Here is a 27986-nt window from a genome sequence, read left to right as displayed (position 1 = left end):
CAGCTGCCTGGTTTATACCGGCTTCCTAGCTCCTCGTGTAGGCCACTGCTAATCCCTCTGAAACAAGGGGCCTGCGTTGGTACCCCAACCTGAGGTGGCATCACAGGCCTCTGAACAAACCAGAGCAACTTCTCTGCCAAAGTCAACTTAATTTAGACCTCATTGAATCAGGCTGCTCGCATCCTAACATGTCTGTATCAGTCTATTCATCTATATATCTGCCCTTGGCTGACCTTCTCTGACTTATCGCTTGCTTTCTTGCTTGTTTCCTTGCTTTGGAAGGTGATCTAAGACATGCACACAATTATTTAGATGGGAATTGCTAAACAATACCACTGCAAAGAGATGGGGAAGGGAATAGGGGAATTGCCAGGCTGGATGGCTCAAGCATAAATGAATGATGAGTTCTTTACAAAGTATCAGTCTGACTTTGTGCTCAAGTGACATAATATAGGAATTGTATAAAAGGGAAAAATTGCCTGATACTGATCTGTTAGAGGAGTACTTCAGAGGCTCCCTGATTTGCGTATTTAAGATTCCTAAGATTATGGCTTTTCTCCCCCTTTTGACTGTATAGTAAATTGTTTTAATTTATGATTGTGCCTTATTGTTCCATTAAAATTGTATGCTTCGATCCATCAATAAACACTTGTGGTTAAAAAAGGAGGAAGAGGAGGAAGAGGAGGCGCCGATAGCAGCCTGGCAGCTTATACCTTTTCTCTCTTGGAACCTAGCCACCATTCTGTAAAGGAGCCCAAGCAGCCATGTGAAAACACCTACATGGAGAACTGAAGCTCTCAGGTGACAGCACCAACTTGGAAGCCTGATGAGTGAGCCATCTGGGAAGTGGATCCTCCAGGCCCAGTCAAAACACCCCACCTGATGTCACATGGTACAGGAGTGAACTGTTCCCCTAAACTCTTCCCAAATTGCAAAATCTTGAGCAAATAAATAATTGTTGCTGTCTTGAGCAATAGATCACTGACACAGTAGGAAATGACATTTAGGGAGCTAGGCATACTCATTGCTACTGGGTGTCATTATTTCTAGGTCCTTCCAGTGGACAGAGCTAGGAAATACGTGTTAGGTATCAGGAGTTTATGCTGATACCTCCAATTCTAATCCAACTCCACAGGGGCTCCACCTTTTCTTATCACCATCCATACTTGTATTCACCCTCTTCCACAATGAAATCCCTGGTTTCCAACATCAGCACAATTATTTCTTAATCCTACAGTACACAAAAAATAGTTTCAGAATTGGTATACTCTTGCCACTACTAAGTATATTAAAAAGAGTTCAATATTTGTTTTTCCAATGTCAAAAACCTAAATGTATAGAGAAAAACCAAAAATTAGTGTAACAGAATACATGTCAGTAGATATGATTTGAATTGGGCAGTGTCAACTTGAAGGGAAAGTGGGTTATATAGGTCATTGTTAATTTCTCAGGAGATAACACCAGAGAGCACAGTACAGTCCCTTACAGAAACAGAGTCACCAAGGACATGCCAAACATCCTAAAACACAGCCTCTAGTCAGACCCTGGAGTTTCTGCTTCTCAAAGCTGGCTGCACATAGATAATCTTCCAAAAGAACCCAATGCCTAAGCCAAAACATTCTCTGCTAAGCTGCTTAATAGGCTATTGTTTGACTTGAAGGTGATTTTAGGGAACCAGTTCCTTTAAGGCTCATGGTTCAAAAGGACACCTAAAGGCAAATGGTCTGGGTGAGTTATCCCAATTCCATGAACTCAGAAATCTAGATTCCAGGAGAATTAAAATGGCTTTGTCACCAAGTAGGTCCACAAACACTCCATCAGGAGTACAGAATATTATAGCCTTTAATTTGTGGAGCAGGTCTCCCCAAAGGGTGTGCAGGAGAATCAAGAGAAAAGTATGAAGGCATGTTCCTCAGTCAGAGGACCTATCTGTATAGGAACCATGGAGAAAAAGGAACAAGTAGAAGTCTGACCTGAAATACCAACAGCCTATACTGAGCTGTCACCATATGCAGTGAGGTATTTTTGAAGAAAATGCAAAACAAGTACTACCAGTATCTAGCAGAAAGGCAAGGATAGATTAGCCTGAGGTAAAAGTTACTGACCAGTTCCTTCCTCCACGGAGGTCTTCGATCTGTCAATTCTCAGCCATTTGTCAATTACTTCCTAGCTGAGGGTGTTGCCTTTTCAGGCTCTCTAATTCTCTTGTCCCTGCAATCTCCGCATCTTCTAGAATCTCCTACTACAATTCCTCTTCCAATATCCTGGCTCTTTTCGCTATCGTGACACAGTTTTCTCTTCCTTTGCTCCTTTTATGGTTTGGCCAGAGTAGGGATTATTACCTTTAGTAAGGAGATCTGCGCAGCTAATATAAAAGAAAACCCAACCCCATTGCAGTCGAGTCCATTCCGACTCACAGCCGCCCTACAGGATAGAGTAGAGCTGCCCCACAGGGTGTCCAAGGAGCATCTGGTGGATTCCAACTGCTCACTTTTGGTTCGCAGCCTAACGCTTAACCACTGCGTCACCAGGACTCCGAGCAGTTAATGTAACAGTTTCTAACTTCTTCTTTTCTTTTTTCGTCTCCAGAACCCTTGGCCCCGGCTTGGCAGCGGTCAGGGTTGGTCAACTGATTGACTGACTGAGAGCATCGTCCACTCCGGAAGTTAAGAGAAGCACCGAGTTTTCGTCCAAAAGTCCACCCAGTACTGCCTCTTTCCCCCGCTGGGGACAGCCCAGGTGTTGCCAAGACAACGCAAAGCCGCGCGCAGTCGCAAACCGGGCCCGCCGCGAGGACGAGGATCTGCGCCTGCGCGGCTCCGATTCTAGGCGGGCAGTTCAAATTTCACACCGAGTCGCGTCTCGCGATCTCCGGCTTCCGGCCGAGATCCAGTCCCGGTGTGTTGCGACTCAGAAGCCGGCGGACGCTTTGGTCCGGCACCGGCGCCAGTTTGGCGTTTGGTGTTGGGGGATCCTCAATCCGGAAGGCATTCCTTGGCTGGGCAGAAGGGCAGGGGTTAACATTTCCCAGGCTTGGGTAAGCTGTTGTGGATTCTTTAGCGGGTCACTTCTGACCTGTCCTTGGAATTAATAATAATTCTTTCTCTTCCCTTCGTCGCCTTACCGACCCCGAACTGTAAAGCCTCAGTCCCCACAAAAACAGACAAACCCGTTGCCGAGGAGTCGATTCCGCCTCATAGCGACCCTATAGGACAGAGTAGAATTGCACCACAGGGTTTCCAGGGAGCGCCTGGTGGATTGGAACTGCGGGACTTCTGGTTAGCAGCCGAACTCTTAACCACTGCGCCACCAGGATTTCCCCATCCCCACGGCATTTTCACGGCATAGGAGAAATAATTACTGGGGCTCGTTTCTTTGAACTTTCTGGGTTTTTGTTTTTTTCCTTTAAAATTCGTGGTTTTTTTTTTTTTTTTAATACCTATGTTGGCTATGCATGAATAGTGCATTTGTCTCCTTAAATCCTTAAGGAAATGACCCATATTTAACTCATGTACTCTGCATTGGGATCTGTTGCCTACAGAAGGCTCTAAGACAAGTCTCCTGAACTTTGGTTAGAAACTATATTTTGTAGAATTGAAAGAAATTGCTTTTGAGTTTTTATACTTTTCCTTCCAAGGAAATGAGATTTACCCAGTAGTGAACAAAAATTTGGCTATTTTTTCTGTAAATGTGTTTATATATGTTTTTCCTTAAGCAGCTTAAGGAATGGCCTCCTCGGATCTGGAACAGTTATGCTCTTACATTAATGACAAGATTGGCAATATTAAAAACACTCTGTCATTAAGAAGCTGTGGTAAGTAAAACAGATTCCACTGACTTTGTACATACAAAACGCCTTTTCATTGTTGTCCTGCTTTGAATGATATCCTGATGCCTGGTTAAATGACTATCTTACGAAAGTTATTTTTACATTTGACTAGTGATTTTTAAAACATTTCAGCATCAATATTTTGAATATTGCAGAGGATACTAAAAATGTAAGCTCTTTTGGAAAATGAGCTGAAAGTTGTCTGACCTATTAGATTACCACACACTGGACAACTTTCATTTTGTACATAGGGAGAATAACAGTGAATTCTAACTCATGGCAACCCCATGTGTGTCAGAGTAGAACGGTGCTCCATAGGGTTTTCAGTGGCTGATTTTCCAGAAGTAGCTTGCCAAGCCATTCTTCTGAGGTGCCTCTGGGTAGACTTGAACCTCTGTTAGGTTAACAACTGAGCGCATTAACCATCTGCACTAGCAGGGACTCCACCCTATATAATAACCAAACCAAACCTACTACCATCGAGTGGATTCCGACTCATAGTGACCGTAAAGGACAGAGTAGAACTGCCCCATAAGGTTTCTAAGGCTGTAAATCTTTACGGAAGCAGACTGCCACATCTTTCCTCCTGCAGAGTGGCTGGTGGGTTTGAACCACCAACCTTTTGGTTGGCATCTGAGTGCTTTAACGACTGTGCCACTTGCCACTTAACTGCTATAACTTTGTAACTTATTAGATCACCACTATCAGAAATAGTGAATTTGCTCAATTGGTTGTATTATTACAAATCCGTAAATAAGACCCTAATGTTTAGATAAGAGCTATTTAGATACTAACCTACAGGGAAGAGATACTGTGTTCTGTTGTTATCTAACCCCCTGAAATTATTCTCAGTAGAGGGAGGCATCAGTATTGTCATTTACTTATTAATTTGTTTTAGCTGTTATGAGCTGAATGTCAGATACAGTTAGCACTGCTCCATTAGATCGACTAACATACTGCTTCTCATGATGATGAATAGTAGCATTTACAGTGAAACCTACGAGGGCTGGAACTCAATGGAATTGCCTTGTTTTTCCGGGTCTCACCAGTTTTCCGCCTTCAGAGTGCAGTCTTACCACTTTTCTATCGCTAATAGTGGAAGATGTTTGCATTTTCTTTCTCTGACAGGTTTCTGCCTTACACAGGTTCTAGTTTTCACAGATTTTACTGTACTGAGTGCTTTACTAGGTTCCTGACACGGTGCTAAGCCCATTTTGTATGTAATTTCACAGTAACCTCTGAGGTAGCTCTGACTTTAGACCTAGAGTTTCTAAGCATTTCATCCTGCCGCCTCCATGATCTACAGATGTGGTGAAAGTGTGCTTTTACAATGTGTATCTCACACTAGTTGCTAGGAGTGAGAATGGAAAAAATTCTGTGAATAGTTTTTCTTTTGTGTTTTTTATCTGCCCTTTTTTAAAAATAAGATTTTTTAAAATTACTACTGTTATTTATAGCAGAGAGGAGACTCTCTTTGGTTTTCCCATCCCTCTGAAATCACTGAAGCTAGAGAGAAGTGCGAGCAGGTGGAGTTGGGAGAATAAGAACATGTTACGTTATAAATACTTTGTCTTTAGTTTTGCCAGGCGTGCCGAGGTTATCACCAGGCTATGACTTCTTGTATTGCTTTCTTTGCTTTGGGGTCTTGAATACTATAAACCAAAAAAACCAAACCGGTTGCCATCAAGTCGATTCTGACTCATAGCAACCCTATAAGAGAGAGTAGAACTGCCCCACAGAGTTTCCAAGGAGTACTGGTGGATTCGAACTGCCCACCTTTTGGTTAGCAGCTGTAGCACTTAACCACTACGCCAGCAGGTATAAATATGAAACCCAAACCCAAGTGAGGGCAAACCTATATTACAAATTCCCAGGGGAACACATAAGCTTGTGTCCCTGGCCAGTGGTTGGAATTTGCGTTTTCACTGAGGAGGTATCCCATCGGGAGGGGTCCAGCCTCATGTGGGGTTCTTCTAACACTTTGTATTTTGAAGGCCCAATGCCTTGGCTCTTATCCTCGTTAAAATCATGTCTCTTAGGTTGCTGAGACTGACAGCCTCTCTCCCAGCATCCCTCCACGCCCCCAGATTAGGGCCGCTGAGCATGAACTCACAGACCGCCTAGTCTGTGGCTTTCCCTTCATTTGCAGCCCTTGGGGATTTTCCTTCTTCTCATGAAACGCCAGCTATGCATGTAGAAGGGTATTTACTTCATCTAGCATTTCTCGGTATTTTATTATAGTGGAGGATTTTGCTAGACTCCAAGGACTCATTGTACTTGCCTTACCCTTCTCTTCTGCACTTCTTAGAGATGGGCTCTGAAGATTACCTACGGAGACAGATCCTGTGGGCTGCATTAGTGGTCCTTTTTCCACCCCTCAAATGTCTCTATAAAGTTAAGCTGTCTGTTCCAAGAGTTCAAATGGGTACTTGTATGTTATTGCTTTTCTGCGTATTTTTTCATTTTACCTTCGTTTACAATAGGCCAAGAACCTGCCTTGAAGACTATGTTAAATAAAATAGGAGATGAGATCATTGTAGTAAATGAACTTTTAAATAAATTGGAATTGGAAATTGAGTATCAAGAACAAACCAGCAATTCACTCAAGGTAATGTATTTCTAATTAAGAAACAAAGTAAAAAGGCCATAAACACAAACTCCCTAATCAGCAGGTAATTCTTAAGAATTTTTTATAAGTTTATAATGTTCTTAGCTTTGTAAATAAGCATAAATGGTGTAGAGCACCATTTGTGTTTTATTTTTCCAGTCTAATGGACTTAATAGCTCCATAGGTATTTCTTTCTTCTTGTTGATAGCCAAAGGAATTGAACTTTATTCAGGATGAGGATTTTCTGAATAATTCTTGGTAGATTTAATTTAAACATGATATGTTGGTATGAGATGTGGATTCTCACCCTGGCTGCCCTCAGCATTCTCTGCCACCCTGAAAAACCTGTTTGACCTCTCTGGGCCTCATTTGAAAAATAACATCATACTGGAATATTTTTTAGGCCCCTTATATTTCTGCATTTCTATAAATTTTAATACAAAGACTTAAGAAAAACTTGAGCCTTATTCACATGAATATTTTGTTCTAAATTAGTAACAAGCCTTCTGATTGACTTTGGCTAATGAAAGTGCTTGTGTCTCCTTCCTAATGGGAGGGTATTCAATCTATACCATAATTACCTAATGCTGTTGTTAGAGCTATTGAAGTGTGTTTGGTGAGATTGAACAGTAAATATGGCCTCCATAGTCCCTTTCAATAATGCTGAAGATCTATAAAGATTTTTCAGTCAAAGGAATGGATTATGCCTAACTTACTATTAGTCACCACCACCCATCAGTCAGTTTGTTGCACTGTGGTAGCTTGCGTGTTGCTGTGATGCTGGAAGCTATGCCGCCAGTATTTCAAATACCAGTAGGGTCACCCATGGTAGACAGGTTTCAGCAAAACTTCCAGACTAAGACAGACCGGGAAGAAAAACCTGGTGATCAACTTCTGAAAATTGACCGATGAAAACTCTGTGGGGTGTGATAGAATATTGTCCAATATAGTGCAGGAAGATGAGCCCCCTAGGTTAGAAGGCACTCAGAATACACAGTGGCAGCAACAACGGACTCCGGCATACCAATGATTGTGAAGATGGCGTAAGACCAAGCAACGTTTCTTTCTGTTATGCATGAGGTCGCCATGAGTCAGAGCTGACTAGACATCAGCTAACAAGAACTGTTAGTCAGAATGGAATCAGTTATCTATGAGGATCATTCAGCTCTTCAAAAGAAAGATGTAAATTCAAAATGGAAACAAATATTTGTATTTTTATTTATTCTGATGTGCCCCAAAATGCTCAAGGTTAAGTGTGGCCCTAGAGAATGTTCAACTCAGAATTAAAGGCTATTTGGAATTTCTCTTCACATTATTATGGGGAGTCAGATGACAGGAATCCAAGGTACAGAATATTTTCCTTATAAATTTATAGCCTCAAGTTCTGGTAGAAATTAAAGACAAAAAGAAGAAAGGGTTATGAGCAAGTAGAAAATTTCATTAAGCTGGAATACCTGCCCGTCAGCAATGAATGTCATTACACCCAGTGTCTCATGCTTGTCATCCAGGTGTGCATTGTCATTCTGCTGCTGTTACACAGGTAACACTAAGGAACGCTTGCAAAGTCAACAAAAGCAGTTTACCAGAATGAAAGACATGTTATTCAAGTATTTTTTTAGTTGCCTCCCAAGGTAAAATTATTTTGGGGAGACCTAAACTTCAACCCTGCCCATCGTAATATTATTATAGCAATTATTCTCTGAAAAAAATCCCCTAGAGAAAAACATATCACCGTGCAAAAACAGCTCTAGAAACCAAAGGGGTCTTTTTATGTTGCTGCATTCAGTGCTTTTTCGCCTCATTCTGCATTTGGTACATTCACAGTCACTGTGATTGAGTTTTATAATCTTTCGCATTCTTTATAATGTTTTAAAACACACAGGGAGGACAGGTATGTATTTGTGAGCTTTTTTTTTTTTTTTAAGGAACTCTGTGAATCTCTTGAAGAAGATTATAAAGATGTGCAACATCTCAAAGAAAACATTCCTCCCCATTTGCCTCAAGTAACAGTAACCAAGAGCATGTAAGTATATTTACAGTTATTCTTGCTATCTGGATTTTTAAGCCCATTCAAACAAACACCTCAGAGCCTTTTGCTTTTTCATGTATTTGCAGTTTTATCAGTGATTATTCAGTATTTTGTAACTTGCACTGGAAATATTTCCTCCTGTCTTCACCAGTTCTCTTATCCTGCTGTTTTTGAAGAAAGTGCTGTCCCTCTTAAGGCTGAGTCTGCTCTAGCTTCTTTGTCCTCCACTCATTTTCTTTCTCTTAGAGCAGAGTTTCTTAATTTTGTCACGATTGATATTTTGGGCTGGATGATTTTTTTTTTTTTTTTTTTAGTTTTTGGTGAAAATATAATAAAACATACACCCATTCAGCAATTTTTGCATGTGCAGTTCATTGACAATGGTTGCATACTTCACATTGTATCACCATTCTCCCGATCTCTGCCTGTTTACTACTGTTAACTTAGATGCTCTGTCCCTTAAAGTTTTTGTATGTGTTTTAGAGTTATTATTGTCCATTTAATCTCATATGGATAATTCTTTAAAAAAGCACAATTGCTCAAGGCAAACTTTTTTTTGCATTTTTATTGTGCTTTAAGTGAAAGTTTACAAATCAAGTCAGTCTCATCCAAAAATTTATATACACCTTGCTATATACTCCCAGTTGCTCTCCCCCTAATGAGACGGCACACTTCTTCTCTCTACCCTCTACTTTCGTGTCCATTAGGCCAGCTTCTGACCTCCCGCTGCCCTCTCATGTCCCCTCCAGACAGGAGCTGCCTACAGTCTCATGTGTCAACTTGGTCCCAAAAGCTCACTCTTCACCAGTATCATTTTGTATCCCATAGTCCAGTCCAATCTCTTTCTGAAGAGTTGGCTTGGGAATGGTTCCTATCTTGGGCTAACAGAAGGTCTAGGGACCATGACTTCTGGGGTCCTTCTAGTCTCAGTCACACCATTAAGTCTGGCCTTTTTATGAGAATTTGAGGTCTGCATCCCACTGCAAGGCAAACATTTTTTATTAAATGAGCTAAATTGTTGTTTAGTTTAGAGATGACCTCATGGGATAGTTTCCGTTCAAGGCTTAAAAGTTGTTTTCCAGCAGTAGAATTGGAGGTTCCTCCAGTCTCAGTGTATCCAGTGAGTCTGGTTTCTAATAAAAATTTGAAGTTCTGTTCCACATCTATTTCCTTCTTTTGATCAAGGCCCAACTATTGGATCCTTGATCAAAATGTTCAGTGATGGTAGCTTGGCACCATCCATTTCTTCTGGTCTCATGCCAAAAGAGGTAGTAGTTCAAGTAGGCAATTAAACTTGCAGCCCATTTCCTTCTCTGATTCCTGGGTCTCCTTCCTCTGTTGCTCCAGGTGAATAGAGACCAATTGTATCTTGGGTGGTTGGCTGGATAATTCTTTGTTGCAGCAGCTGTCCTGTGCATTATAGGATCTTTAGCAGCATCCCTGGTTTCTACCCACTAGATCCCAGTAGTGCCCCCCTTCAGTTGTGATAGTGATAAATGTCTCCAGAATTGTAAATGTCCTCCGGGGGACAAAATCTTCCCTCTTCCATCTAGAGCCACTGCCCATTGCCTTAGGGTAAAAATAAGCTTTCCCACCTTAAAAACAGCCAAAGGAACAAAAAACTTAGCTCTGTTCTCCCTTTCAAACTCCCATCTGTCTGTTCACTGACAGTATATGTTTGCTGTCTCCCCTTTTTCCCAGAGCGCCTAAAGCCTGGCTTTTAATTTTCATTACCATCACTCTTATGAAACTGATTGCTTGAAGGTCACAAAAAAGGTCAAAAGATCCCTTTTCAGCACTGGTTGTACTCAGATTTTATTTTACTGATCACCCTTGTTTAAAGTTCTGGTTTCTGTACTACCACTGTACTTCCTTAGCTTTATCCTGCATCTCTGACTTGGCTGCCTCTTTTCCCTGAAATTATTGATGTCTCCTAAAGCTCTGTTTAACTCATGCTCACCTAACACTACTGTTAATGCTCTCAAGTGACCACCTCCAGCCTAGTTTCTGCTGTCTTAATTGCCTGCTGGGAGTCTCATGAATGAGCTGTTTTCTGCTCAAACTTGGTATGTCTAAGACCAAATGCCCTGTCCCTCTTGTTAGCCACTCATCCAAACCTGCTGCTCCCATCCTCCGTCATCAAGGTGGGCACTCAACATCTTCAACTTGTCTCGCCCTCTCTTAGCCACCAGTTGTCCATTCTGCCTCTGTGGTGTTTTTTCTGTTCATGCCTTCCCTTCTGTTCCCACTGCCTGGCTCTGAATGGGATCTTCCATCATCTTTATCTGTGATCTGTTGATGGCCTATGTTCTTTCTTTCTAGTATTTCTCCTCTCTCCTCTCTCCAGTCCTCTGCCACCAAACATTAAATCTAAAAGTATGTAAAAACAATCCATTGCGGATTTAATTAAAAAAAAAAAATTGAAATGTGCCATACATACAGAAACTAATTTAAGTAGTATTTGTACAAATTTAAGAGAATAATAGACAAGTACCCATGTATTGTCTACCCAGGTTAAAAAATAGGACATTATCAGTATATTAAAACACCTTTTCTGATGCAGACCCTTCCTCTGTCAGATAATCACTATCCTGGCATTTATGATAATCTTGCCTCTGTGTTGCTTTAGGAACTCTGAGTTTCACAAACGGTTAAGCACTTGTAAAAGGGTGGAAGTGTAATAGTATCAGTGGGGATAATGGCCAGGGTCAGCCCAAAGCTGACTCCCATGATGTGGAGATCAGACATATCTCCACTCTCCAACATTTTTACCAACTCTGACACTAGCCATCCCTCCATGGAACTCTCTACTTCACTTCTGGGTTTGATAATCCATTGCAATGGCCACACAGAACTCACAGACCATATTTACAGTTAAGTGGTTTATTAAGGAACAGGGTACAATTTGGGATCAGGATCAGCAGGCTACAACTCAGGAATCAGGATCAGGAATTATGTAGGCAAAGTCTTTTCTTCACTGCAGGACAGGTCTCTCAGCTACTCTCGACTGTGCGGGCCTTTTCCCAGCCCCCTCAGGACAGACTCTTCTTGGCCTTGCTGTCTGTCACAGCTGGCTCTGCTGCTGTGCCCCTTTTGGGCCTCTTGCTGTCTTCAGTGTTATAGCCCTTGACCAGTGTTACAACTCTTTTAGGAAGTTCTTTGCCTCCTCTCTCTCTTCTTTCTGCTTTCTTCTACTTCTTTTTGTCTATAAACCTCTGTGGGGCTGGCTGCTTAAATATACAAACTCCTTGTTAATTTCAAGGCATGGTGCTCCCACCAGGGCCACAACTGATCAATTCCCTCTCAGTAGGCCACAGACAGTTCATCTGGATAGTAGCAGTAGCTGGTCTATAACTCATTTGCATAGTCTATTGACCAATCCCTGCAAGGTGTGTACAAATCACAGGGCAGGCTACAGCCCAGGACCAGACAAAAAGTATTAAAACCAAGTTGTTTACAGCTTACCCAGGAATTGTCAGCTAACCTGGACAAATGTAACAAACCCTCTGCAGTAGAAAACTGCTCAAGATTAGTAACTCCTCAGGGTTTAGGGGGAAAAGTCTCTCAAGCTGTTTTCCAGAATTAAGGTGAAAGGCTACATAAAGGAACTCATTTCACCACAGCAGCCACGAGGTTGGTAGTTCAAACCCATGCAGAGGCACCTCAGAAGACAGGCCTGGTGATCTGCTCCCAAAAGGTCACAATCTTGACAATTGAAAACCTCATGGAGCAGTTCTACTCTGCACACATGGGATTGCCATGAGTTGGAATCAACTTGATGGCAATAGCTTTGGTTTTGGCTTGGTGTTTCCATAAATAATATAATGTTTCAATTTGAAAAAAATTAAAGGCAAGCACAAACTTTTCTATGGAGGAGAAGAACCATATTATTGATGATGGGTAAAGGCCCCTAGGAGAAGATAGCTCAACAGAGTCCCTGGGTGTGGTCTGGCTTCTTCATACTTTGGAATTGCCCTGTAAGAATAGAAATTATTCATGAGTGAATACTGGGAAACAGAGATCATCATAGGATATCTTCCAGGGCTGTAGCGTGGGCTGGACATTGGACATCCAGCAGGAATGTGGCTACGGGAATAGGAGGAATTTTCTTCCAAGCGCACCGTGGCCTACTTTTAGGTTGAAAGGATTGTTTTCAGCTGATACACATAGCAGGGTCTGAAGGGGAAGTCAAGAGCTTTCTTAGCACATGGTCAAGACAAGCAAGTATAGGCAGGAGTCAACCGTGCTTACCATAGAATCTGTTCTCCTGTTAGGATTCATGTTAGAATGATGGCTCTATAATATTGGTTGTATTTATCATGACAACCCTCTCCTGAGTCCCATTGCCCCAGTCAGGCCTGGTCGTTCTCTGTCTGGTACTTAGCTCTCATCTTGGTATCCCACTTCTCTGCCTTCCTGGGAATTCCCTTCATTTGCTCCTATATTAGATCTACTCTTTTCTATAGGCCATGTCTTCTTTCTTGGAACCATATACCAGCATGGCTTGAGTTGTTGCTGACGTCAGGCTCTGTTCCTCCCTAGCAGCTAAGCAGCCTGGAAGCTACAGTTAGGTCTAGACTCTGTTTGCTAGTGAGGCAGGTGATATTAGTAGAGTTCTCACTGGCTCCAAAAGTTTTGCAGGACTGAATCCAAGAGCGACCCATGCTCTTCGCTGGCAACTAAAATGAGTCTGCAACAAGCAGGGACTGGCACTACCGACCAACAGGATAAGTTGGAAGAAATAGAAGCTTAAGATGATTGATTTTTTCGTGTCCAGAAATAGGGAAGTCAGGAACAGAAGCTGTTTAAATAAGCTGGAGTTTAGATAAGTTTAATTCCACACACACTGACTTTTTGGAGCCAGTGGGATAAGTGATGAAGATGTTTAGCATATGTACCACATAAACTGTTTTTTTTGGCATGTAAATAAGTATAGCTATATTATGAAAGATTTGGAGACTTAATTTTTCAACATTCTCTTGACTCTTTAGATCTTCATGAACAGTAGAGATAAAAAAAATGTTGGCTACAAAATTGTTATAACAGGATGAATCATGTGTTTGATACGGATTATTTTCAGTTGGGAAAACTTTTCAGTTTGTGGCTTAATTCCAGCAATTACTCGTACGTGTGTGCATCTCTGTTCTGTAGTGCTAAGGGAGCAGATCTTACCTCTGAAGAACCAGCCAAAGTTGTGGAACCTGCACCCGGAAATAAGCCCCCAAAAGGACAAAGAAATATTAAGGAAATGCTGTTTATAACTTCTGATGAGTTCAATGGTATTCCTGCGTAAGTATTTAGGACAAATTTTAAGGTTTAACTATGTCTTTAATAATCCATGTACCTGATTGTTTAAATCATAAAAGTTGATTATATTAACTATAATATTGCTGTGTTAAATCTTGATCTTTTCTAAAATAGTTTTACCTTGTCATGTGAAAAGGAGGGAAATCTCAAAGATGCTTTAAATCGTGTCTTTAATTACAAAAACCTTTTTTCTTAGAGAGATGTAGTGATATAGTAGTTCCTAGCTTAGGTCCTTTCTAGGGCCCTTTTTTGATGCAGATTTATCCAATTACATTTTAGAAGTAGACTCCATTTTGTAGTAATTACAGGAATTGAGTGTGTAGTACAGGTTTGAGAATTAGAATGTAGAATGCTATGTTGGTTTGGTTTTCATTTTTTCTTTAACTTGTATCACTCACTTGTTCGAGTCTATGTTCTGTTCCTTACCCTGGATCACTGAGGAGAATACAAGGATGAATAAGACAATCCACCTGTCTCAGAAGGAGGGTTCCTTTGCTTTTGCCAAAAACCGGTTTTTACAGATGACACTAACGGGGACCCAGTTATGCAAAACCATGTTTTTACATTCTCATAATTCCAGGGCGTTGCTTTTTTATTGCTTTTTAAAACATTTTATTCATTTCTTGTTACTTTTTAATTATACAAATAATGCATGTGGTTAGAAAATAAATGTTTGTTGTCAGAAAATAAAACTCAGTTGTAATTCTGCCACTCAGATAAGATAGAGTGTTTATTTCCAGATGTTATTATACATATATAACAGGCATTGCTGATTGTGTAATATTACAACATTGTAGCTATACTGCAAGTACATTTTACTTACTTTTTTATCATGAACATTAAATATCATTTTGGATTTTAATAGTTGTATAGTATTTCATGTGGCTATAATATAACTTATTTGAGCATTCTGTTATTAAGTATTTGGATGGACTTCATTGTTATAAATAATGGTGAAGTGAAATTTCTTGTAGAGAAGCCTATTTTGCAATTTCTTACTTCCTTGGGATAGTCCTAGACTGAGTGGCAAAAAAAAAAAAAAGGGCATGATTATTTTATTTTCCAAAAGAGTTGTCCATACTAGTTTGTTTTGTCTTTATTAATAGACTACTTTTATCACAGAAAAATAATATTCCATTGGATGGACGTACCAGAGTTTTGTTTATCCATTCATCTGTCGAAGGCCATCTTTGTTGCTTCCAGTTTTGGGGCAATTACTGTATTTTTACGCAAATAATGCAGCCTTCTACGTTTGTTTGCTAACTCTGTTCCCCTCCACCCCACCCTGCGAGACGTATTTTCATAAGTGTGGTATGCTAAATTTTTTTTACAGCAACATGTAAAAAAAATCGGCATGGCACTGCTTATGAAAATACCTCTCGGGGAGGGCATGGTTGACAAATGTAGAAGGCATGCGTTATTTGTGTAAAATTACAGTATGCATGAAACTGCTGTAAATGTTTGTGTGCAGGTTTTTGTGTGGATATAGTTTCGGCTCATTTGGGTAAATGCCTAGGTATGTGATTTCTGGATCGTATGGTAGGACTATTTAGCTTTGTAAGAAACTGCCAAACTGTCTTCTGCACCATTTTGCATTCCTACCAGCAATGAATGCAAGTTCCTGTTGCTTCTTGTTAGCCTTTGATATTACCAGCTTTTGGAATTTTAGCCACTGTGATAGGTGTATAGTGGTATTTTATTGTTGTGTTAATTTGCAATTCCCTATTTACATCCCAAAAGATGATATTGAGCATATTTTCATATGCTTTTTTGCCATCTTTATATCTTCTTTGATGAGATACCTATTTATATCTTTTGCCCATTTTTTAATTGTATTGTTTTCTTATTGTTGAGTTTTAAGAGTTCTTTGTATACCACATTTTATGCAAATAATGCTATGCTAATTAATTAATTAGCATGCTATGCTAATTTTTTATAGCAGCATGTAGAAAATTGACATAGTGGTGCTTATGAAAATACCTAGCATTGGGAGGGAGCGGTTGGCAAATGGTAGAAAGAGCATGTTAACTGAGTAAAAATACAGTATTTTCAATACAGATTCTTTATCAGATACGGGTTTTGCATGTATTTTCTCCCAGTCTGTGGCTTGTCGATTCATTCTTTTAATAGTGTCTTTTGCAGAGCAGAAGTTTTTAATTTTAATAAAGTTCAACTTTATTAAAATTTTTCTTTTATGGATCATGCTTTGATGTTGTATCAAAAAATTCATCAGCAAACTCAAGGTCACCTGGATTTTTCTCCTATTTTGTCTTCTAGAATTTATATAGTTTTGCATTTTATATATAGGTCTATGATCCATTTTGAGGTAATTATAAAAAGTGTAAGGTCTGCGTCTAGAATCTTGTTTCTTTGCATGTGAATGTCCAGTTATTCCAGCACCATTTGTTGAAAAGACTAGCCTTTCTTCATTAAATTGTCTTTGTTCCTTTGTCAAAGATCAGTTGACTATATTTGTGTGGGTCTATTTTTCAGCTTTATTCTGTTCCATTGATCTATTAGATTCTTCTTTAGCCAATACCATGCTGTCTGTATTGCTGTAGCTTTGTAGTAAGTCTTGACGTCAGGTAGCATCAGTCTTCTGATTTAGTTCTTCTTCAGTATTGTGTTGACTATCGTGGGTCTTTGCCTTTCCGTATAAACTTCAGAATGAGTTTGTCGATATCTACAAAACAACTTACTAGGATTTTGATTGGGATTTTGTTGAATCTGTATATCATGTTAGGAAGAATTGACATCTTAACAATATTGAGTCTTCCAGGAATATGGATATCCATTTATTTAAATCTGATTTCTTTCATCAGAGTTTTATAGTTTCCTTCATGTAGATCTTGTACATATTTTGTTAGATTTATACGTGTTTCTTTCTTTTGGTGCTAATATAAATGGTGTGCTTTTAATTTAAAATTCTAATTGGGCCACAACCGATGACTGCCCTGACAGGGAGCACAACAGGGAACCCCCTGAGGGAGCAGGAGAACAGTGCGATGCAGACCCCAAATTCTCGTAAAAAGACCAGACTTAATGGTCTGACTGAGACTAGAAGAATCCTGGCGGTCATGGTCCCCAAACCTTCTGTTGGCCCAGGACAGGAACCATTCCCGAAGACAGCTCATCAGACATGGAAGGGACTGGACAATGGGTTGGAGAGAGATACTGATGAAGAGTGAGCTACTTGTATTGGGTGGACACTTGAGACTGTGTTGGCGCCTCCTGTCTGGAGGGGAGATGGGAGGGTAGAGAAGGTTAGAAACTGGCAAAAGGGTCAGGAAAGGAGAGACTGGAGGGAGGGAGCAGGCTGACTCATTAGGGGCAGAGTAAATGGGAGCATGTATAGTAAGGTGTATATAGGCCTATGTGTGACAGACTGACTTGATTTGTAAACTTTCACTTAAAGCACAATAAAAATTATTATAAATAAAATAAAATTCTCATTGGCCATTGCTGGCATATAGGAAAGCAATTGACTTTTATATATTAATCTTGCTTATTAGTTCCAGGATCTTTTTCCCAATTTTTAGGGATTTTCTACATAGCCAATCATATCATCTGTAAGCAAAGACAGTTTTATTTCTCCATTCCCAATCTGTATACCTTCTATTTCCTTTGCTTGTCTTATTGCATTAGCTAGGACTTCCAGTATGATGTTGAATAGAAGTAGTGAGAGGGGACATGCTTGCCTTGTTCCTGATCTTAGGAGGAAAGCTTCTAGCTTCTCATTATTAAGTATGATGTTAGTTGTATGTTTTTCTTTTATTTTGTTTTCAATGTACTTTATCAAGTTGAGGAAGCTCTCCTCTGTTCCTAGTTTGCTGAGAGTTTTTATCATGAATAGGATTTAGGTTTTGTCAAATGCTTTTTCTGCATCTATTGATATCATAGAATTTTTCTTCTTTAGTTTGTTCATGTGATGGGTTACATTAATTGATTTTTGAATGTTGAACTAGCCATGCATGCCTGGAATGAATCCCACTTGATCACGGTATATAATTTTTTATACATTGTTAGACTTGATTTACTAATATTTTGTGAGGATTTTTGTATCCGTATTCGTGAGAGTTATTAGTCTGCAGTTTTCCATTCTTTTAATGTCTTTGTCTTTGTTATTAGGTAACGCTGGCCTCGTAGAGGAAATGTTGGTGGCATGGTAGTTAAGAGCTATGGCTGTTAACCAAAAGGTTGGCAGCTCGAATCCATCAAGCACTCCTTGGAAACCCTATGGGGCAGTTCTACTCTGTCCTTTTAGCGTCACTATGTTTCAGAATTGACTTGACAGCAACGGGTTATGGCCTCATAGAATGAGTTAGGAAGTGTTCCCTCTGCTTCTGTTTTCTAGAAGAGAACTCAACAAGAGGTGCCTCAGAAGACAGGCCTGACAGTCTGGTTCCAAACGGTCACAGCCATGAAAACTCTGTAGAGCAGTTCTTCTTATGGGGTCACTATGAGTTGAAATTGACTTGATGGCAACTAGTAACAACATTCTTTTAATGTCCATCGGATCATTAGTGATAGCCTCTCTTTTGTTTCTGATATTTGTGTCTTCTCTGTCTCTTGATTAACTTGGTAGAGGTTTATTAATTTTATTCATCTTTTCAATGACTAGCTTTTGGCTTCATGGATTTTCTCCATTGTTTGCCTGTTTTCAATTTCACTGATTTCTGCTCTAATTTTTACTGTTTCTTCTTGCTTTAGGTTTCTATTGCTCTTCTTTCTCTAGTTTCCTAAGGTGGAAGCTTAAGTTATTGATTTTAGGTATTTCTTCTTTCCTAATATATGCATTCAATGCTATTAATTTTCCTGTAGCACTCTACAAATTTCTATTTCTTGTAAAAATACTTATAACACAACATTTGCCAGTTGAACATTTTTCAGGTGTATAATTTAGTGATATCAATTACATTAATCACGTTGTGCAACCATCACCCATAATCGTTGCCAGATTTCCCATCACCACAAACAGAAACACACTGCTTCCCAAACAGTGGCCCCCTTTTTCCCCCTCCGTCCACCCCTGGTAACCACTAATAAACTTGGTCTCTATATTTTTGCCTATTCTTGTTATTTCATGTAAGTGAGATCATACAATATTTGTCCTTTTGTGGTTGACTTATTTCACTCAGCATAATGTTTTCGAGGTTCATCCATGTGGTAGCATGTATCAGGACTTCATTTCTCTTAATGGCTGAGTATTCTATTATATGTACCACATTTTGTTTATCTATTCATCCGTTGATGGACATATAAGTTGTTTCTGTCTTTCAGCTATTATGAATAGTGCTGCAATGAATATTGGTATATGTGTGTCTGTTTGTGTCACTGCTTTTAAGTCTTTTGGGTATATACCTGGGAGTGAAATTGCTGGGTCATATGGTAGTTCTGTGTTTAACTTTTTGAGGAACTGCCAAACTGTTTTCTGCAGTGACCGTACCATTTTGCATTCTCACCAACAGTAGATAAGGGTTACCCCATGAATTTTGATAAATTGTATTTTCATTTTCTTTCACTTCAAAATATTTTTTAATTTCTCTTGAGACAACTTTTCTGGTTCATGGGTTACTTAGAAGTGCATTGTTTAATCTCCAAATATTTTGGGATTTTCTAGTTATCTTTCTGTTATTGTTTTTTAGTTTAATTTCATTGTGGTCTGAAAGCATACTTGTATTCTTTTAAATTTGATGAAACAGGATTTATGTCCCAGAATGTGGTTTATCTTGGTGAATATTCCACCTGAGCTTGAGAAGAATGTGTATTCTGCTATTGTTGAAGTATTCTATAAATGCCAATTAAATCCAGTTGATTGATGGTGATGTTCTGTTCAACTATATCCTTACTGATTTCCTGCCTACTGCATCTATCAGTTACTGAGAGGGATGTGGAAGTCTCCAACTATAATAGTGCCTTTGTCTATTTCTCCCTGCATTTCTACCCGTTATGCCTCATGTATTTTAACACTTTGTTGCTAGGTACATATATATTAAGAGAAACCCTGGTGGCATAGTGATTAAGTACTATGGCCGCTAACCAAAGGGCCAGCAGTTTGAATCTGCCCAGCACTCCTTGGAAACTCTATGGGGCAGTTCTGCTCTCTCCTGTGGGTTGCTATGAGTCGAAATCGACTTGACGGCAACGGTTTATATCTTCTTGAACGGAGCCCTGGTGGCATAGTGGTTAAGAGCTCGGCTGCTAACCACAAGGTCAGCAGTTCAAATCCACCAGCCACTCCTTGGAAACCTTATGGGGCAGTTCTGCTCTGTCCTGTAGGGTCACTGTGAGTCAGAACCAACTTGACAGCACCTAACAACAGCATATCTGCTTGGAGACAGACTTGACCAATCCCTTTATCATTCAGTAATGCCTTTCTTTGTGCTTGATAATTTTCCTTGTTCTAAAGTCTGCTTTGTCTGAAATTAATATATGTACTCTAACTTTCTTTTGATTAATGTTAGCATGGTGTATCTTCATCCTTTTACTTTTTTTTTATTGTGCTTTAGGTTAAGGTTTACAGCTCAAGTTAATTTCTCACACAAAAATTTATATGCATATTGTTTTGTGACATTAGTCACAATCCCCATAATGTGACAGCACACTCCCCGTTTCCATCCCAGGTTTCCTGTGTCCGTTTGACCAGTTCATGTCTTTTCTTGCTTTTTCATCCTGCTTTTGGACAGGAGCTGCCCATTTGGTCTCATATACCTGACTGAACTAAGAAGCACATTCCTCACGTGTATTATTTTCTGTTTTATAGTCCAGTCTAATCTTTCTCTGAAGATTGAGCTTTGAGAATGGTTTCAGTTCTGGATTAACAATGTGCTACGGCTTCGGGGGTTCCTCCAGTCTCAGTCAGACCATTAAGTCTGGTCTTTTTATGTGAATTCAAGTTCTGCTACATCCTTTTCTCCTGCTCTTTCAGGGACTTTCTGTTGTGTTCCCTCTCAGGGCAGCCATTGGTGGTAGCCATGCACCATCTAGTTCTTCTGGTCTCAGACTGGTGGAGCCTGTGGTTCCTGTGGTCCTTTACTTGTTTCGGCTAATATTTTCCTTGTGTCTTTGGTTTTCTTCATTCTCTTTTGCTCTAAGTGGATTGGGACCAATTGGCTGATTAGATGGTCATTTGCAAGCTTTTAAGACCCCAAATACCACTCACCAAAGTGGAATGCAGAACATTTTCTTAATAAACTTTGTTATGCCAGTTGACCTAGATGTCCCCCAAAACTAGGATCCCCAGGCCCCAGCCCTAGCTACTTTGTCCCTCAACACTTTGATGTGTTGGATGTGTCCAGGAAGCTTCTTAGCTTTTGCTCTGGTTCATTTGTGCTGACTTCCCTGTATTGTGTGTTGTCCTTCCCTTCAGGGAAGTTAAACCTTGTCTACTATCTAGTTAGTGATTTCTCTTACCCGTCCGTCTCCACCATCGTAACCATCAAAGAATGTTTTTCTGTGTTTAAACCTTTTCTTAAGTTCCTGTAATAACGGTCCTATATAATGTTTGTCCTTTCGAGACTGACTAATTCCGCTCAGCATAATGCCCTCCAGATTCATCCATTTCATGGATTCATCATTGTCCTTTATGGTTGCATAGTATTCCATTGTGTGTATGTATCATTTGTTTATCTGTTTGTTGATGGACATTTAGATTGTTTTCATCTTTTTGCTGCAGTGAACATGGGTGTACATAAATCTATTTGTGTGACAGCTCTTATTTCTCACAGGTATATTGCTAGGAATAGGATTGCTGAATCGTATGGTATTTCTATATCTAGCTTTTTAAGGAAGAGCCAAATTGTTTTCCAAAGTGGTTGTATCATTTTCATCCTTTTACTTTTAACCTATCAGGGTGTATATTTAAAGTGGGTTTCTTGAAGACAGTGTGTAGTTGCATGTCATTTTTTTATGTACTCTGTTTTTTAATTGGTATATTTAGAACTTTCACATTTAAAGTGATTATTGGTATTGTTGGTTTAATATCTACCATGTTGGTAACTGTATTCTGTTTCTTTTATTAGTTCATTTCTTTTTTTAATCTTCCCCTCTTTTTCTGCCTTGTTTTAATTGAGCATTTTGTGTGATTCTATTTCTCTCCTCTTCATATATCAATTATAATTCTTTTAAAAATATTCTTAGTAGTTGCCCTAGAGTTTGCAATATGTATTTACAACTAATATAAGTCTACTTTAAAATTACACTATAGCACTCACTTCCTGGGTATTGCAGGTACCTTATAACACAGTATTCCCAATTCTTCTCTCCCATTCCTTATCATATGTCTGTCATCCGTTTAACTTATCCATAAGCTATAATCACCCAAGACAGTGTTGCTCTGGCTATTTTGACGAGGTATTTACTAGATCAATTTAGAATAAGAAAAAGAAAAGATTTTACCTTCATTTATTCCTCCTCTGATGTTTTTCCTTTCTTTATGTAGATCTGAGTTTCTGACCTGGATCGTTTTCCTTTTCCCTGAAAAACATCTTTTAACGTTTCTTGCAGGGCAGGTCTCCTGGCAGTTCATTCCCTAGTTTTTGTTTATCTGAGAAAGTCTTGGTTTTCCCTTCAGTTTTAAGGATAATTTCACTGGATACAGAATTCTAGGCTGGTGGGTTTTTTCTTTCAACACTTTACATATTTTACTCTGCTCTCTTTTGTTGGCATGATTTCTGATGAGATGTCCAATGTGATTCTCATCCTTTTCCCTGTATAGATAAGGTTTTTTCTCCCCTCTGGCTTCTTTCAAGATTTTTTCCTTGTCTTTGGTTTTCTATAGTTTGACTATGATATGCCTAGGTATAGATTTTTTGGTATTTGTTTGCTGGATATTCTCTGAGCTTCCCTGGATTTGTGGTTTGATGTTAGTTATTAATTTTGGAAAGTTCTCAGCCATTATTACTTAAAATATTTTTTCTGCTCATCTCTTCCCCTGGTATTCCCATTACACATATTACACGTTTATAATTGTCCACAGTTCTTGGATATTCTATTTCTTTTTTCTTTTTATTCTGTTTTCTCCTTCCATTTCAGTTTAGGAAGTTTTTATTGACATAACTTCTAGCTCACTGATTCTTTCCTCAGCCATGTCCATTCTACAGATGAGCCCATCAAAAGCATTCTTCCTTTCTGTTACTGTTTACATTACATATCTATTCTTCCACGGCATATACTTTTTCCATTAGAGTCCTTAACACATTAGTCATAGTTATTTTAAATTACTGGTTTAATACTTCAGGAATCTGCCATATCTGAGTCTCATTCTGATGCTTGCCTTTTCTCTTTAGACTGTGTCCTCTTGCCTTTCAGTATACCTCATTATCTTTTGTTGAAAGCTGGACACAATGTATTCGGTCTTAGTATGAGAATTGAAGTAGTGTGAGGTTTTATGTTTATTTGGCGAAAAGCAGGGCAGCATTTAATTCTTGCTGTAGGTGTCAGAGACTTCAATATCCTCTAGTGTCCCTGTTGTTTCTTTTGTTGCCTTTAAGGTTCCCTAGAAAATCCTTACATAAATTCTGCGTCTTGCACCTCTCTCAATTGTAATCCACTGGAGACCTGTTGATGTCTATAAGCTTATAATTAAATCTCAGTTTTTTAAGTGCCCTGAACCTCTGGGCCTTGACCTTCAGAAGTGTTTCTTAGCCTCCCCCCTGCCCCCCTTTAGGTGAGACAAGAAAGGTAGAGGGGGCTGATGTTCTCCTATTACCTGGGTATGATAAGGCTCTGGTAGAGTAGTTTCCCTTGAGTAGGGAGAATAGAATGTTATATCTTTGTTATGGAGAATAGAATGCTCTGGCTTTGGGCATATTTCAAAAGGGTTACTTTTCCTCTGAACTTATTTCAAAATGGTTACCTTTACCCTTCCCTTTCTAAAGCCCTAGGAAATTTTTCTCTGATCTTCACCATGAGACTTTGAGGAACACCTGGAGGTAAAACTCAGGAAAGTTTTTCCTCTCCCCCACCCCCCAAAAATACTGGGTCCCTAGAAGTTTTTAAACTCTCAAGCTAGTCCACACTGAATCTCCAGGAATTGGTCACTTACCCTAAATATAAAGATTCAGTGGTGACTGGCAGGATAGGCCAGATTGAAGGAGTGGAATTTAGAGTGAAAGGGACAATGTTCTAAGGGAACTAGGGAATAAAAAACAGTGTGGTTGTGTATTGATTCTTCTCTGCCTTTGCTGCTTAAATTCTGAACCCTATCATTTCTTCTTTGTTTTAGTCCTCACTGTCACCTTTTTTGTCATGGTTTTTTCTTTTTTGTTGTCCTTGTCTTCCCTTTCCTTCTCCTCCCTTTCCACATCATCCTCTTCTTTTCACTCTCTGTCTGAACAAATAATAGTTTTTACAGAAAATTCTTTAGATTTTTCTTTCCTTTGCTCACAAACACTTTTAAGTATTTAAATTTAATTTTGAGGTTAATCAGCCCATTTGAATCAGAATTTGAGAGCTTATTTTAAATCGTAATATTCTCTGTGGGTGGAGAATTGAACCCACCTTGGATTAATGCACACAGACATAATTAGGCAAGATAAGCACTGATATGTTGCCATCTCTAAGTTTTCAGCTGTCGAGATGCCTCAGGTTTATTTGGAAGTTAAAATGAAATTATTTTCATAAAGGGCACCATAGATTTACTATATAAAAAATAGTCATACTTTCATTTTTCAAAGAAAATAATTTTGTTTGATGGTTCTTTAAAAAAGAAAAAACTAATCATATACTTTTTTTTATAGGTACATGAAATCCCGCTTAACTTATTGTCAAATTAACGATGTTATTAAAGAAATCAACAAGGCAGTAGCTAGTAAATATAAGATCTTACATCAACCAAAAAAGTCTATGAGTTCTGTGGCCAGAAACCTCTATCACAGATTTATTGATGAAGAAACGAAGGATACCAAAGGTAAAATGATAGCATATATATGCGTACATGTCAGCTGTTTGGCATATAACTAAATTATGAGAAACTAGAAAATTCTAACCTTGAGAGGTCTCAATGGAAGCAGTTTTGCCTACCAGGGGACATTTGGCAATGTCTGGAGACATTTTTGGTTGTTACAACTGGTGTAGGGATGCTACTAGCATCCAGTGGGTAGAAGCCGGGGATGCTGCTAAAACGTTCTACAATGTACAGAACAGCCCCACAAAAAAAAGAATTACCAGACCCAAAATGTCATTAGTGCTGTGGCTGAGAAATAACTGCTCTAGATTCTATTGTGGAACTATGCCCAATATTCTGTGAATTAGAATAGTAATGACAACAGTCACACTTATATAGTACTTACTATGTGCCAGATGGCGTACTAAGAACATTAGTCCTCATAACATCATTAAGAGGTAGGTACTATTATTACTCCCATTTTGCAGACTAGGCATAGAGAGCTTAAGTAACTTGCCCAAAGTCAGCAAGTTAAGTGATAGAGCCACTCTGGATTTCATGTTCTTAACCACTTTACCATATTGTTGCTTGAAAAATGTATTGTTCAAGACATACCAGTAGGCAGCTAGTGATATAATAAGCGGGACTACATTTCTGAAATGCTACAGTAAATATTATGCAGTATCAGTTGATAGAATAATTACCGTTTTAGAAAGAATACCAGTTCTCACTTTTGTTTGATAATGATAGTAAAAGCGATTAATGCCATTCATAGTCACAGTTTAATGCATTAAAGACTTATCTTGAAAGCTGGCCATATAAAAATTAGCACTGATATCTTTATTTTTAGGTCATTGTTTTATAGTGGAAGCGGACATAAAAGAGTTCACTGCTTTGAAAGTTGACAAGAGGTTTCACGTGATACTGAATATTTTACGACACTGCAGGAGGCTCTCGGAGGTCCGAGGGGGAGGACTGACCCGTTATGTTATAACCTGAGGCCTTGTGAGATCTTGAACCAATCAACAGTGGGGTATACAGGCTATCCCTGTAATTTCTCTATATATAATTTCATTAGCTTTTTCATTTCCTTTTCTTGTTTCCTATAAAAATAAAACTTTTATTTTGATAAAGCATAGGTATTTTTAAAATTTACTCCCTTTCAACAAATATTTAAGCTCCTGCCTTAAAACCCTCTGTGCTAGCCACATAATGGAACCAAAAATGTTTACATCAATTTTTTGTGTTTAGTGGATGATGCAGCAGACCCAGTAAGAAGGGTACAGATATGATCATGGAAGAAATGGGTCATGTAGATACGGTCAAGGATTCCCAGACCCCTTGGAATTAAAGATCATTAGTGTCTGAACTCTATCAATGGCATTTCAGTCTACAGGAAGACTTCCTAAAAGTTGGAGTTAGAGGCATGTCATGCATGTGATTTTTCTGCTTTCCCATATGTCATTAAGGGACAGCTTTTATGAAATGCATTCAGTATAACCCAGTCTGTGAACCTGAACCTGTAATGAAACTGCAGTGAAAGGACACTGAAACGAAAAAGATGATAAAATGACATATGTGAGCAGGCTGATTGTGGTCACGGACAATGAGTGATTAGACTGTAGAAATTTAGCTACGTTTCTCTCCCGCACCTGGGGAGAGTATCTGGTCTAATGTCTGTGCCATCTGTTTGGCAGACTTATCCCTGTAACAGAGAAGAAAAATGTCTCATCAGGCCTTGTGGCCTGGTTAAGACCATCGCTATGATGACCACGGGGTACATTGTTGTTATCCTTTCTTTTTCCTTAATTTAAATGCAAGTATGTTTAATTTTTCATGTCTTGCTTTAAATAAAAGTAATGGCATTATACTTTACTTTGTTTTAAGTCTTTCTTAATTTTTCTCTATAAATTATTTTTTCCTATGAAAAAAGTTTTCTCTGTTTAAAGTATTTCTTCCTGAAACTCATATTGAACAATTGTGTCAGTAGGTTGTTTTTGTAGAATGTATCTGGGTTTTATACTGAGGTGAACAGTTGGTCTCTATTTTAATCGTCAGCACATAACAGTCAATTTAGTGCATTAATTCAGATAAAATCATCTTCCTGAAAGAATAATGAAGACTTTTCAACTTTCAAATAAGAATTAATCTGTTACTTGAACATTTTCAAGCAAAATGACAGACTTGTTCTACTTTATTTTTTGAAAATGAAATTTTTTGAAATCTTACTTTGGAGAATTTCCTCAACTTGATAAAGAATATTTTCCAAAAACCTACAGCTAACATCACATTTAAGGGTGAGAAACCAGATGCTTTCCCCCTAAGATGGTGAGCAAGGCAAGGATGTTCCCCCTCACCACTCCTATTCAACATCATACTGAAAGTCTTAGCTAATGTGATACCAAAAATCAAATCAAAACCATTGCCATCGAGTCGATTCCGCCTCATAGCAACCCTATAGGACACAGTAGAACTGCCCATAGAGTTTCCAAGGAGCGCCTGGTGGATTTGAACTCCCAACCTTTTTGGTTAGCAGCTGTAGCTCTTGACCACTACACCACCAGGCTTTCCAGCTAATGGATTAAGACAAGAAAAAGAAATAAAAGGTATACAGATTGAAAAGGAAGAAAAACTGTCTTTGTTTGCAGATGATATGGTTATGTAGAAAATCTCAAAGAATCGACAAAAAAACTCCTGTGATTAATAAGCAGTTACAGCAAGGTTGCTGCAGGATACAAGATTAATATACAACAACCTCCCTCTCTCTCTCTTTATATATATACAGACACACACACACACACACATCAGCAATGAACCATTAGAATTTCACATTAAAAGCACAACACCATTTACATTAGCATCCATACAGCACCTCAAAACCTTCAGGTAATTAAGATTTTCTTCTCTTGGGTCAATGGGATAAATGTAGGCTGTTCTAAATTACAAAAGTTTGTTGGTGTAGTGACTGTGAGCTGTGCCACGTTTGCATACTAAAAATTGCAATTCTAATCTTTAGTTATGACTCAAATCATATTTCTTGGAAATACTCTGAGTTTACCTTTAAAAAAATCAGTAACATGATGTGTCAAAAAGAATAGTTAAGTATCAGGAAATTGGGTTCTAGTTCTAGCTCTGCCCTTTTCTCACTCTTCTACTTTCAAAATATAATCCAAATTTGACCCCTTCTCACCAGTTCCCTATTTACCACCCTGGCCCAAACAGTAGTATCATGTCTCTTTTGGAAGCAATAGCTTCCAGTCGGTCTGTTTTTGTTCTTGCCCCTGTGCCATCTGTTGTCCACATGGCCAAAGTTCGATTAGTTCACTCT

At 38.9% G+C, this 27986-nt stretch overlaps 1 protein-coding gene across 2 annotated transcripts; it reads left to right on the top strand.

Moving 5' to 3' along the window:
- The first annotated feature begins 934 nt into the window (after positions 1–934).
- Positions 935–26613, top strand: SKA1 (spindle and kinetochore associated complex subunit 1). 2 transcript variants are annotated; one of them, XM_023543790.2, is made up of 7 exons: positions 935–3037; positions 3716–3814; positions 6313–6437; positions 8363–8460; positions 13618–13755; positions 24513–24682; positions 25509–26613. In XM_023543790.2, the coding sequence occupies exons 2-7, from the start codon at positions 3727–3729 to the stop codon at positions 25655–25657; spliced, it is 768 nt and encodes a 255-aa protein (XP_023399558.1). In that variant the 5' UTR covers positions 935–3037; positions 3716–3726; the 3' UTR covers positions 25658–26613. The 2 variants fall into 2 exon arrangements, with proteins under 2 accessions (XP_023399558.1, XP_003406347.1); XM_003406299.4 differs by having other exon boundaries at positions 938–3037; positions 3719–3814.
- The last annotated feature ends 1373 nt before the right edge of the window (positions 26614–27986 follow it).

This window comes from Loxodonta africana, chromosome 11, assembly GCF_030014295.1.
Source record: "Loxodonta africana isolate mLoxAfr1 chromosome 11, mLoxAfr1.hap2, whole genome shotgun sequence".
Classification (NCBI taxonomy): domain Eukaryota; kingdom Metazoa; phylum Chordata; class Mammalia; order Proboscidea; family Elephantidae; genus Loxodonta; species Loxodonta africana.
Note: the sequence above shows the minus strand (reverse complement) of the source record. Positions and strands in the feature narration are given on the sequence as shown.